The sequence below is a fragment of the Apteryx rowi genome, unplaced genomic scaffold (assembly GCF_003343035.1).
Source record: "Apteryx rowi isolate R43461 unplaced genomic scaffold, aptRow1 scaffold_12, whole genome shotgun sequence".
Taxonomy (NCBI): domain Eukaryota; kingdom Metazoa; phylum Chordata; class Aves; order Apterygiformes; family Apterygidae; genus Apteryx; species Apteryx rowi.
Genome location: NW_020447419.1, coordinates 932897 through 946780, shown reverse-complemented (window position 1 = coordinate 946780; position 13884 = coordinate 932897). Strand labels below are relative to the sequence as shown.

The window sequence follows — 13884 nt, the reverse complement described above, 5'->3', positions numbered from 1 at the left end:
GTAGAGTAGGAAGCAAACATCTGCACATCTTTCCCTGCAAATAAATGTTTAGGTTTCCTCAGTTAGTTTTTTTCCATTTACTGCTTACAGGAGTCCTGGAAACTTCTAACTGTCGGAAAAAAATATTAACTGTGCGGTTACAAGTGCTTTGTTATAAGGATGCTGTTTACATGTGACAGACTAAGACCGTATATCCCTCACGGTAGTTACTGCTCTCGTGTTTATATGTTGGGATAACAAATCTACCAGCCTTGGATGCTGCAGTAACCACATCAAATTTCAAGAGATATTACACAGCCTTTAACAGAACAAGCAAAGAGAGAAGRATGTTTTGAATTAAGAAGGAATATATGTAATGCAGCGTTGATAGGTAACCGCCATCCTCAAAGGCAGTGTTTAATGCCAGGCTCTCTTTGTCTCTAGGCGATTCTGCTTTCTACCTGTCTCCAGAGGTAAGGAAACAGTGTGAGTGGTTCCAGGGTGACCAGCAAGCCAAGAACCTCAGTCACACTGGGCACAGAGCAGTGTAAGTACCCGTTTGTCTGCAGGAGAAGGAGCTTTGCTGACAGTCTACCTGGGGCAGAAGCACTCATTTCTCAGTTTCTGCTTGGAAAAAAGGAAAAAGCAGCTTCAGTGGTAATAAGGATTATCAGCCTGTTACCAATTTCTTTAGTGTTGTATTAAAGGAGCAACAAATCTCTCTACTAGAGAAAGATAGAGAAGCACACATATAATTTTAAGTGTTTAATTTCATATTTAAATATGTATTAAGGATATGAAGGAAGCATAMGCTACTGTCATCACTCAGGTCAAGAATTCCAGAGTGACTAGTAATKTGGGTTTTTCCACTCAAAGCACCAAGAACTTTGCGTTTGGATGCAGGACCTATCATACAATATATCCTACTATTTTATGAACAGGTATGCGGCTCCCGATGTGACTATAAGCAGAACTGCAAGCGCCAGCACCACAGTAACTGCCAGCGTCAAGCCTGCTGCAAATACCAACACCCGCGCCAAAACCACCCCCGCTGCGAGCACCACCGCTGCGAGCACCACCGCTCAGACGAAAGCCCCGGCCCGGACCCCAGCGAGCACCACAGCCCAGGCCAATGCCACCACACAGATCACAGCAAGCACCGCAGCCCAGACCAAAGCCACTGGCCGTACCACAGCAAACACCACCGCTACTGCGGGCGGTAGGAAAAGACATGCCGGTATGTGAAAAGCCTATTTGCTTTCAATGTTTTCACTGTAGCTTAGCTTAGCTAAATTTTGCTATTTATGGCGATTCATACAATGAGGTTGTTTGAATTCTCAGTCTTAGTTGCGGTTTGTTCAGCACTTAATCAGTGTTGGAAACCTCTYGGGGAATAATGAACTTCTTCCATGTGAGCAAAGTCAGTGTAAAAGAGCTTTCCCATGCGCTCTTGCAAGGGGGTGCAAGCACTAGGTGAAACAAATAACCCAGAACATGTGTCAAAGCACCAGGACACTAAACCAATGAACATGTCTCCATATAAATGGGGCAATCAGCTTTTGCAAGGGTCAATGTTTTCAACAGCTTGCAAGGAACGAACGTTTCTGGACATTTCTCATTCCACTGCTGCTTCCAAGTAACACTTCTAAAGGCCTCATCCAATACTCTGCCATAGCCTTGTCCAGAGCAGTAAAACTTTTCACTAACCATTTCTTTGACCTGTCTAAGGTTACGTCAGATCTTAAGCAGGTTTTGCTTTAAGATCCTCAGCAATACAGTGAATCCCTCTCACCCTAGAGTGGGCATCTGAGCAGACATGCTTGCAGTTGTTGGGGATGTTATGCTGGGAATTGTACACATATTATAAAAGGTTTGCTTTGATTTGCCTTCTGACTGTTTCTAGATTGCAGCAGGTTATTAAGAAAAATCACTTGGTGCTGGGCACCCGAGATGCCCAAAGCCACCAGCCACCTCTGCACAACTTGGTTTTCACGTTCCACAACTGGTCGCAGCTAAATTCAGTCTCTGTGGACCGAAAAATAGTGCCCGCAGCACTAAGCCACCTTTTCCTTGAGACYTTTCCTCTTCAAATTCCTCACTTGGTGTTTATTTCAAATTGCAGCAAAGACGAATGACATCCAGATCACAGATGTCACTGAAAACAGTGCCAAGCTGCGCTGGGTCAGCCCGGAGCCTTCGAACTCCTATGTTTTTGATATCACMGTCACCTTAGCACACGATCACTCTCTAGTCCTGAAGCAAAACCTAACTGGCACCGAGCGCATCATCGGAGGCCTCAGGAGCGGACAGAAATACCTTGTAGTCATTACTGGCTACCAGAAATCCCAAYCCAGAGTGACCTACACAGGAACATTCAGCACAAGTAAGTGCCCACTGGAGAAAACAAACAAACATTTGTTTTTCGATTTAAGATGTTGGACAGAAAAAAAAAAAAAAGAAAAAGAAAAACCTGTGTTAGTGATGGGAAATCAGTTAGTAACTAYGATCCAGGCCCTGACAATGCTCAGTTGTGCCCCTGTATGTCTTGCATCCTACGGCCCAGCAGCAGGACTGGGTTGTGAAACAGTGAGAATACGTTGCTTTGGCAAACAAAAGTTGACACTTCAGTGGTGTTAAATCAACACAGATTGTGGCACAATTAAAGCCAGTCCCAGAGGGGTAACTGTCTTATTGTGCGTGCAAAAGGCTTTACACAATGTGTCTTGGTGGGGTCCAGCAGGCATTGCTGTAATTAATAATGAGAGCTAAACTGGGTTAACACAGAATAAATTCAGCCCAGCCCGATTGCAAAATAAGCAAGAAAAGCTGTTTTTCAGATGGTGATTTCCATAGCCACCTATCCGCTTTGCATAACATGTTATCCAACAAAAACATATAGAAGGGATTAAATGGCGAGTTTAATCCTTTGGGAGCTCACATGTGCAGCTCACCAAGCCCTTTGGCATAGCCAAAAGTTGCTATATAAGACAAAGCCAATATTTTTATAGTTTGGCATAGGTGGTGTGGAGAAGCTTGTGCTGGTCCTGCCAGGGCTGTGTTTGGCTCATTCTGGCACTTCAGAGCCTCTTCCAATGCTTGCAGGGAGTCTTTCCATTGACTTCAGCGGGTTTGGATCAAGCTTGAAGTCTCTTACCTTCATGAGCAATAAATGTGCCCACAAAAATGTTGAGAAAAGACATCCGTGTGTAGAAGTAACATTTAAATGCCATGACTTGAAGCCCATAATGCCAAGAGGAATTGCATTGCCTATAGAGTAAATCTAAAAAGGGGACAAATCGGGCTAAAGCCACCTATACCCACAAGCTGCTACCTGGACCACTGGGTTGCACTATCACCAGTCACCCAAAGCCACACATGACACTTCCCCCACCACAGAAGAGCAAATCCAACTGTTCCTGTGGCTCTACCCCTCTCCCGCCCTGCAGCCCCATGGAAAATGAACCATGGTGTGCCCTGGGAAGGGGCGAGATGCAATATGATGCAATCATGCAGAGCATGACGCAATATGAACCGCATTCTCCTTCCTATCACAAGGGATTTCTTCTACCAGGGAAGTCCTTGGCAACATAGTTCCCATAGGTTTGTGAGGTCATTATGGGAGGAGAGTGGTCAAAGCATCTCTAAAGGCAAAAGGCCTTCATGCAACACCTGGAGAACCCCTGAAGGTTACAGGGAAAAAGAGAGAAGACTACTAGATCCTACTTGTTCTCCTGGAGAATGTAATTTTTTTTTCCCCCTATAGTCCCTGCCCTCTCTAAGGCCAGAGGAGCAAATACAAATTTAAGCTACAGACTGTTCATGACCACTCCTTTATAGTCACTGCCCAGTTGCATGCTGTGCAGTGAGCGGGAGGCAATTTGAAGCAGCTCTTCACAGGGCGGGGACTGAGAGAAGCTCCTTTGGAGTCACCACCGAAGGAAGAGCACGGCCGCAAAACGGAGCAGTCCATTGGGGAGAGTAACATGAATCTGTCCTGGCACTGCTGGGCGGTCATGCATTACTCATGGTGTCAGCTGCATCCAATAAACATTTCTGAAACGTATGCGCTAGGGTAAACAGATCCAGGCCTGACTCCTACAACTAGTGTGCGTCTTGCGTTCCCCTTGCTAGAACGGGGGCCAGCGATTTTGTTTACTTCTACGCCTTGGCTATTCAAAGCGGCCTCCTCTGCTCCTGCCTGAGGCGATGCTCTGGCTGCAGACTCTTGCCTGATGGTGGTGGAGCTCACCCAGAGCTTTGCTGCAGGATCCTTTTCCCTTTGGCTGACCGCTGTTTCTGCTCCCCCAGAGACCCCGCCACAGCCCAAGACAGCCCTGGCCAGCATGATGCTGAGCACCGAGCCACTGGAAGGGCCTGAAAGCGGTGAGTACCGGCACCAGCGGGAGCACTGAAACAGGGGGCTCTGCCAGGCCCTGCCTGCATGCATGTGCCACAGGCAGGATTCCCACCAGGAGCCTGGCCATTTGCACCAGCCTTCCCATTGACCTCTCCACAAACCCAGAGCAGGAGTAGCCCTGCTAGGATCAGAGAAGCGGAGACAACCCAGTCCTTCACTTTGCAGAGTCTCCTACCTTTGCAGGACTTGTGGGGTCTATGCCCTGTGCCTGATCCAGAGCTCCCTGAAGTCACTGGGAGCTTCATGGGGGACTTGGATTGAGTCCTGTTTCCATCACTGGAAAGGGGTGAGCCAGGGCCCAAGCACACACTGCTCCCCAGACCTCCCCTGCCAGAGACACTCAGAACCCTACATACCCCCACCCCCAGCTGACCTAGATGTAGATATAGCTGAGCATCACCTGATGCTTGTTTGCTCAATCTCTCCTGATTTGGGGCAGAGAATGGGTCTTGGTCTAACACAGAGCTCTAAACAAGGGCATGTCCAACAGTAAAAGGAGAGCAGGGGATCCAGCGTTGAACAATTGTGGAGTACAATTCAACTAAATGACAGTCTCTCTCTCCAGTTTAAGCCCATCTACCCTTTCCTTTTTTCTCTGCATCATTGACTTATCATAATAAAACATTAATGAGCAAGCTGTCAGAACCTACTCTATTGTTCATCACATTAACCTGTTTTAGTAACCCATAATCATTGTAGCTGTTAATACCTCATCTCATCACTTTCATTGATGTCAAGGTCATTATAGCAACACTATTATATTCAATTGTACTGGAAGTGCCAGGCTGTAACCCTTCTTCCACAAATGTTGAAGGGCCCCAAGCCTTCATAAAGCAGCATAGTCCTATTGCTGGCACAGGCTAGGGATCTGGCATACAAACCTTGTCCTTCAAATAGTCACTCTTCTGGGATTTTTTTTAAGCCCGTTTGGTCCCACCATAGCTCATTTTCCTGGTAAGGAGATTCAACAATGTGGAGAGATGGTGGTTAAGCGCGTTGAATGACGGTAAGAATTTAAGAGCTGCCGCTGGGGTCTGGACATTCATGTCGAATGGGAAGAGCTCAGGCCAGGCTGCCTCCAGCCTGCTGAGGACACCAGTGGGGTTGGCTGCCGTGGACGGGCCACGGGGCTGGCTCCAGGGAAGGAACATTTCATTTCTCTGTCTTGTTGCATGTCCCATCATCACTGTGATGCTCTGAACCGTTCCTCTCTTCTGCACTTGCAACATCCCACCCTTTCCGTGTTTCCATTCATGCTGCATGTATTTCTTCTCCTCTGCCACCACCTGGCTTGTCTCCCCAAGGTGAAAAACCACCCCCTTGGCTTTAACCCATCAGCCATTTGGAAACAAGAGGAGTAGTGTTGTGTAGATCTGTCTGCCCGAGCGGAAGATGGATGCACCGTGCGCCCTGCGGGCTAGAAGGAACAAAGCTGCACTGAAATCCTTTAGCTAGCTGACCGCAAGTACTTTGAACTTGGGGTTTAAATGTAAATGCAGACATCTGCATCTCAGCTCCTAGGAGTGGGCTGGGTATCATGACCCATTTACTGCGAGCATCTCTGCCCAAGAATTTATGGCAGTTGGCAATCTGGGGAAAACGTTGCCTGAAGGTCTCCAAGGATGGCACCACTCATCTGGAGTCCTTCAACAGGCCAAAGACATTAACCAGAGCAGGGGATTTGGAGGGGGTTGTTTAACTGAGTCTTCTCCAGTCCTCTGCGCGAAGGGTCTGCCTTAGGAGAGAGGCCCGCGCATAAATCTTCCCACATACCTCCGAGCAAGCCCCAAATTCTGCAGTCCTTATATAGGCAAAGCTGCTGCTAGCACGGATGGCCCTTCTTTGCTAATAAGAACACTGGGATTTGGTCCTAAGTTATCTTTTCTGGGCAGGAAAGAAACATATGTTTAAATCCTTGTTCAGGCGTTTAAAATCTGCCAGGTGTGGCTTGCCTTTAGAACTAACATAAACACACTTACTTAAAAAATTAAAGTTAACGTCGAGACAAATAGCTTTGAAAATAGACAGGGGTAATCGTCTGGGGGCCCGATCTGGCGTGCATCGGCTGGGAGCAAAAGGCTCCTGCTGCTCCGGCTCAGGGGCTTCGGGTTTGGAGAGGTGACGAAAGCAAGAGCGGGGAGAGAAAGCTGGAGGCTGGGGAACACTTGTATTTAGAAATACAAGGAAACAGAATCACAGAGCTGTGACCCAAGTGAGCTGTGACCTGCAAAGGCTCGATCCAGCCCCTTTGGTTCCCAACATTTTCGAATGCTTGTTGTTTTTTTTTTTTTTTATCTTGTTTTGCTGAATCTCTTTGCTTTTTGAGCTTTTAACCCTTTCAGAATCATTTGACCTTTGCACATTTTGCAACGCAGATTTGCCAGACCCTTGCTTGCTGGACTATGACATGGGCATCCAGTGCAAGGACTATCAGGTTGTGTGGTTCTTTGACTACAAAAACAAGATCTGCAGCCAGGTTTGGTATGGTGGCTGCGGTGGTAATGCCAATAGATTTGAGACCGAAGCTGAATGCGTTAGCAAATGCTTGAAACCATGTAAGTACCAAGTGGGCGTTAATCCTTTCGCATTTTATCGTATTGTCAAACAATGTTTGGATCAGAGAGAAAACATAGATAAAAAACAACCCCCCCGCACTTTTTCCTCCAACAGCAGCTGAGAAAGCAATGCAGCAGCCACCCCCTGAGAAAAGATTATTGTCAGGTAAAACAAAAAAAGCAATCACAGAACAAAGCACATCCATGATTTCACCTTGACCATTTCATAGCATGCGGCTGCCCGCACCAAGCTTGACCGACACAAGATCACCAAGAGCGTAGAGCTGGTTTTCTTTTGCTCCTTGGCATGACTGTGTCCTGTCACCTGCTTTGCATGAGCACCTTGACTGCATGCCTCACCCTGGAGATGCCACACTTGCACCACCCGAGCGCAAACCACAGCTCACGGCAAAAGCACGTGCTAGATTTCGCGAGAAGCATGCGGTCCCTGAACCTGAGCGCGGCGCGGGCCTGGGAAGAAAGTAGAGACTTGGAATCACCTGTGCTGGTTAAACAAACAGGGACGGGTTTGGGACAGGAACCTGATCACAGCAGGGTCTTGCTATCCCAGTAACCTTGTAACGCTGTTTCTGGGCCCCTTCCCAGAGTAAAGAAAGGAGCAAAATGAGCATGGGGACCTAATGGCAAGACTTTAACCCTGAGAGTGGCACGGAAGTGTTTGAAAAGCCAAATTAAAGACCCCCCAACATTTTATTTTGCCCCTAGAAGGGCAGCTGCTTCTAAAAAGAGATTGTAAGGTGCTTCTGTGCTGGAAACAGGCATCATAGGCAAAGATCCCTTGGTTGCAACTTGAGGACTTGCAGCCAGAAGCAACATATGGTTTTTGCAGAAACCTATGGCTTCAGCTTGGCCAAGGATCTTATCTTTACTTCCAGTTTGGCCAATGATTTCAGCTCCCAATTAAACACGTCCTGGAGCATCGTTGGTGCAGAAACTGAAAGCATCTCTTTACAGAAGAGGGAAGCCTTCTTGCGGGCTTTCTAGCCCAGGCCCACAGACCAGCCCCTTCTGATCATCATCACATGCCTTGATGATGTTTCCAGCCACTGCTGTTCAGGCTAAATTGATATTTCATCAACTTGGCGCCATTCTGCCCCGGGCAGATAGACAAGAAAAGCAACCGAGGGGCCCGGCGGGGATGCTCGCGTCTCTGCCCTCCCCACAAGAGCCCCCCTCTCTAGTCACCAGCTTTTTGTTTGCTGCAGAACCAGGGATTGAATCTATCATGGAAAAAGAGACACAAGAGTTCACAGCCAGACTTTAAGCTCAGCGTTTAATACTCTGCGCCTTGGAGCAGGCTTTCGGTTCAGCCCACACCCAGTACGGGAGCCAGGTGCAATACTGAGAAATAAGTTCATCTTCCAAATCCTCTTTGGGAAGGAAGCAACGCTCCAGACCCATCTCCCAAGTAAAGCCTTGTAAATTCTGCGATAACCTTTAATTATTATTATTATTTTTTTTTACCATGGCAAAATGCGATGGGGCAGTTACTAGATGTGGTTTGATTAAATCACATCGTTCGTGCTCTGAAAGCGGAGGGTGGCGCAAGCCCGTGTGGTGTGAGCGTGAAGGGATGCAACCCGAACACCAGGATGCAAGTGAATTTGCAGTTAATATAACACAGAAGCCTTGCTTGAAGCCAGCACTGAAACTGGATCTGCCGCTAAAAATGGGAGCTGAATTACCCTGTGCATCAGCTGATCCAGAGTGCTAATTCCACTCCTAAAGAGAATGAAGGGGCAAAAAAACATCTAGCTGTCTAGACCCCGGGCTGCGGAGAAAAATTATCTTACGCCTCCCATGAGCTGAATGTTTTTCTTCGCTGGCTGGATTGCCTGAAGGGCGCGCAGGCTTCGGAGCAGAGTCACTCCTCTATTTGCATCTGCTGGCTTTCAGTAGTTTGGAAGAGAGAAAAGAAGGGAGATGGATTTAAAAATAATTTAAAAGACAAGGAAAAGAGCCTGCCAAAGGCCGGAGGAAGCTTTTGGCTGTAGGAGTCCAATAGCAAAGCTGAACTGAAAGGTCAATATTGATTTCAAATTCCAAGGAAAAACAGAGATTAGAAAAGAAATCCTCCTTCCAAAGGCTGTGTTTATAACCGAACAAATAAAACCATCAATGGCCAGGATAGTCCTTTTACAAATGCCTTCTCTCTCGGAAGGGAGGTATTACCAGCTCCTCTTATCTAAACAGCAAACGCAGCGCTAAAACAAACCGATAAATCTCCGTCACGGCTGCAGCGCAGAGCCCGGACAACTTGAGTTTGACCCGTCGCACGACGGAGTTTCTTTTAGCAAAGATCCTTTGCAACGTGCTTGCTCATAGCACGGAGCGACTCCTACAAGCAGCGGAGGCAAAAAGGAGTTAAAACGCCAAGGTAGAAACGCTTTCTTTCTTGGCAGGCTCTGCGCAGAAGCCCAGCAGCGTCAAGGTACGCCCACGCGCTCAGACGCTTCGGCGAGAGCCGTCTGACAGGTCTGCGGGGCCGATTTCTGTATTTACGTGTAGTCCCGCTTCTCCGTGCTCCCGGCCCGTCTTCGAGGACTTACTGTAGCATTCCTGCGCTCTGAGCAGCTGCCAGCACCAGCCGCAATTTCCTTTAAAGTAAACCTGCCGCCACGACTTTTTTCTTTGCTAGGATTCGTTGCCAGACCTACTTTCTAGTCAGGGTTTCAGGGACAGACTTCTGTGTCCTTCCTCCCCTGAAAACATTCGGAGGGTTTAATACGCCTTTTCTTTAATCAAACCCCAAAGAAACTTGCTTGCGGATGCAGCTTTTATATATTCACCCTATATCCATCTATTCTTTCATATATTCAACTCGTTGATATGTTGGGACTCTGTTTCTGGTAGGATAGAGGCTTGGTAAGATCAATCAACCCACTGTAATTGGGGACTGATGGCTTTTTCCTATTGCTGGGCGGAGGCAGAATCACAGAAAAGCGCATATAAAATTCTTTCTGCCAGCATCGAGTGCTTGTTCTCACAAATCCTTCATTCACATGAGCAGTCCTAGGATCACAGCTAGTTCAGGGGCCTTCTCTGTTAGCAAAGGGCTACTTCTCAGAGCCTTGCATGGTTCGAAAAGGGACTTCGGAAAGCCTTGGGACAGTTAGCCATGATTTCAGAGGGAGACAAGTCCTCTAAGTAGCTTGATTTTTGGCCCCCAGGTTGTAGTGCTTTACAACAGGCACGAGCCCTGCCTACACGGAGCAAAAATCATTAGTCGCTAGATCAGGCTCAACTAACGCACACCAACATCAGGTGGCACGCCAGGGCAGCGAGGGGGCACGTGATATGGGCGCAGGACCCCACATCTATTCCTGAACCTTCCTGCCCCTGTATTTATTTGCAGTCACAGATATCTGCCGGCTGCAAAAAGACGAGGGGACCTGCAGGAACTTCGTGCTGAAATGGTACTACGACACCGAGACCAAGAGCTGCGCCAGGTTCTGGTACGGCGGCTGCGGAGGCAACGACAACAGGTTTAACACGCAGAAAGACTGTGAAAAGGTTTGCGTTCCCGGTAAGTAGTGCGCGCCCAGCTGCTGCGCATCTGGAGAGGAGGGCCGGGGAATTCCTTGGCGTGGGAAGGCACCGTTTCCTAGTGCAAGTGGCGCAGCACGGTGGTGCCCCTGTATTTATGCCAGCAGAAGTCTGGCGCATCGCTGTAGCTAGAGCAGGCTGGTTTTAGCATGCTGGACTGGCCACAGGAGAAATTCCTGGCAATTAGCTGGGTAATAGCTTCTAAGAAAAATAACCCGGACAGGCTGTGAACTGATTATGAAGCTTTTTGGTTAAAAATCCTACTCTTGACCACAGTTACCCATCCCTCGCTGCAGCCTGGCCTGGCTGGTGTGCCGCTGAAGTCAACGAGAGTCACGTATTGGCGTCAGCGCGCCGCAGATAAGCCCGACACCTCTGTTTGAAAAGCCAGGCTGACCTCCAGGCACACTACAGTGCCTCTTCTCCTTCCCAGAAGGACTCGTTCCCCAGCAGGAGGGGTAACAGAGGGGGCCTCTTCTCCTCCTTTCGTGCCCATGCACGAAACCACCTCATTTGTCTTCTCTTTCTCCATCCCACCTTTCCAGGTACCATCAACCCTGGCGTTGTGACGACAATAGGAACATAGAGGCAGCAACCTGCCAACACATACCTCGGAGACAACCAGGAGCGTCGGCCGTTGCCACCTTACCCCTGTAGAAGCTAAGGGTATAGACTACCTTGCACTGTACTATTCCATGCTTTTACCTTCCGAGCAAACCTTGAAGAAAGTGTTTTGCTGCATGACCTATCAATATGGTGCTAAACTGTTTGTGGACTGAGTGCTACGTGTGTCCGGGTTATATTGTATAGCTTCAACATTACAAGATATTTACCTAATTGCCGGTTGTTATCGTGTCTCAACATGTCTCTAAATTACCCTTTCTTTCTGATTCCGGCAGTCTGCCTATCTAAGGCGATGTAAAAAATTAGGAAAAAAAAAATCATAATACTAATTTCACTGCAACTGTTACATGCTTGCTTTTATCATTTTCATAACTGAGCATAACTTTACATGGAAAGCCTTTGTGTAAGAGAGTAGCTAATTCTGATAAACAAGCGGTTCAATTTTTCATTCTTTTGTTTTTTCCTTTTGCTGGATTAGATTTCAAACTAGATCTCTTGTATGCATTTGTACCATATGTGGCCAACCAAACTAGCAAGGAAAAGGAAGCAAGGTTTCTGAATGCAAATGCACTGCTGGGACCAAGGCCTCAGTTAAAGAATTTTTAAATTGTGGTGTAGAATGTCTCTGGCATTCTTCTAATGCTGTATGTTTTATAAAATACAAAGCAAAGCAATTTTTGGGGGGGGGTGGGATGGGAATTTTATTTTTATTGTGGATTTTGTTTCAGGAAGTCTATACAAAGAACTTTTAAATAAAGTCTAATGGAGGTTTTGAGAAACTCAGGCTCTTGTCCCCCTCTTTTAAAAAGCCACGGTGGCCATCGGTGGGGTGATTTGCTGCGTGTCTTACCTCCCTCCCTCCTAGCTGAAGGGCCTTGAGGGATGGGTAGAGCCTTCCCAGGCGCTGGAGGTCGGCCTCCCCAGATCCCCGGGCCTTTGGAGCAGTCTCCCCGACGTGCCGCTCCACCAGGGTCCCAGCCTCCCACCCCAGCCAGCTTCTGGGCACTGGGTCCACTTATAGGCCAGGCCCAGCATCTAGAAACTATTTATTTGGAGGGAAATGCCACTGACCCATAAAGGGAGGATGGATGTAGTGTGGGAATTCAGGGGAAGTATCACTGAGGCGCTGCCGGCCACCGGGGGTTTTCCAGCTTGAAACAAGGTAGACTCCAGGGTGTCTCAGGAGGTGGCTGTGAAGTCTCCATCCCGGGCATTTATTCACTTTTGGAGAACAGGGTTACATTGGTTAGAGCTGATACCGGTCTTGGGAAGGACACCAAGCTTACAGTCTGGGGCTTCTCCCATGTCTTCCTCCAAAGGCCAGGGTGGGACTGTCACGAGAAGGCTACTTGGTGTCCTCTTGCCACATGCTTTTGAGTGCTAGTTGCTGAAGCATTTCAGGCAGGTCTACACAATTCAAAGTCAACTGGACAAGGCCCTGAGCAACCTGGTCCAAGCTGGCCCTGCTTTGAGCAAGGTGTTGGACCAGAGATGTCTAGAGGTCCCTTCCAACTGACATGATTCAATGACCCCGTGGACATTTTTGGGCGACTCCTTTGTCCATGGCCATGATGATTTTTACCCCAGGGTATTCCTGTCCTTATCTGAGCTCACCCAGAGGAGCTAAGATTCACAGAAACAATGCGCTGGGACTTTGCCAGGCACATTTCCCTGCCCCTCCAAAAAAAACCCCACCAAAAACCCAAACACCAAGCAGACGAACACAAGCAGCCCAGGACGAACGCATCAATCAGGCAAATCAGCAACTAAGGGCGCCTACCACCTTGGAAAATAGGATTCTCCAAAATCACCTGGGTCATTCAGAGAGACTCCAGAAAATATCCCAGAACACACGATCGTTTCCGCAGGGGAAGAGGAGCAAGGCGGGGTTCAACAGTGGCATTAAGCAACTCCCTGCTGCGCCTGGTCTAGAGGGCTTTGCTCAGCGCCAGCAAAGGTGGGCTGCCTCTGACCTCAAGGAGACCCCATGCTGCTCCACGTTCTCTCCAGGCCACGCTTCTTCCCGGGGCGGAGAGGGAGGCAGCCTGCACAGCACTCGCTGCTGCTTGCTCTATGCTTTCAGTTAAAATGAGTGGAGTGGGCATTTTTGGAGAACGGGGTTACATTGGTAGGAGCTGATGCGTGTCTTGGGAAGGACACCAAGCTTGCAGTCTGGGGCTTCTCCTGCGTCTTCCTCCGAGGGCCAGGGTGGGACCGTCACGAGGAGAAGGCTACTTGGTGCCTGCACCTTCTGGTGCCTGGGGATGCAAACGCGCCACGGCAGCGGGAGCACGTCACATAACCTGCGCAGCCTGCGGTGGCACGGCCAGATTTCCTGCCACCTCGCCCCCATCCCACGCTAGCCACAGGCTGGGGCTGCTCAGGGCTTTTTCCTTGCACCGGTTTGCTTTTTCAAACTCTCTCCGAGCACACTGCAAGGATTTTGTTAGAAAAGAGGGGAACAGGTAACCGATTTTTTTTATTAGGATTATTTTTTGCAACGGCCGCATTCGGCGGTGGCCAGTTTGGAGAGCAGAGCAGCCCGCTCTGCATTTCACCGTGTGCGGGGCACACCGCAAACCCCCTCTCACCCCGTCGCTGGGTATAAACGCCGCCGCCGCACAAACCAGACACGTCCCACGCGTCATGAGCCGCCTCCTCCACAGGCTCTGCTTTTACGAAGGACCCGTGAATCATCCCACCGCTCCGAAGCCCGGGGGAGTTTCCAAATGCCTGCGCCGC

General features: G+C 48.7%; 1 protein-coding gene across 1 annotated transcript in view; it reads left to right on the top strand.

Annotated features, from left to right (window-relative positions):
- Positions 1-11104, top strand: part of COL6A3 (collagen type VI alpha 3 chain) — a 57302-nt gene extending 46198 nt beyond the window's left edge. Inside the window, exons 38-43 of the mRNA XM_026087738.1 lie at positions 424-526; positions 921-1216; positions 2102-2362; positions 4288-4362; positions 10328-10498; positions 11064-11104. Coding sequence (XP_025943523.1) covers positions 424-526; positions 921-1216; positions 2102-2362; positions 4288-4362; positions 10328-10498; positions 11064-11104 — 947 coding nt within the window. The remainder of the gene's footprint in view (positions 1-423; positions 527-920; positions 1217-2101; positions 2363-4287; positions 4363-10327; positions 10499-11063) is intronic.
- The last annotated feature ends 2780 nt before the right edge of the window (positions 11105-13884 follow it).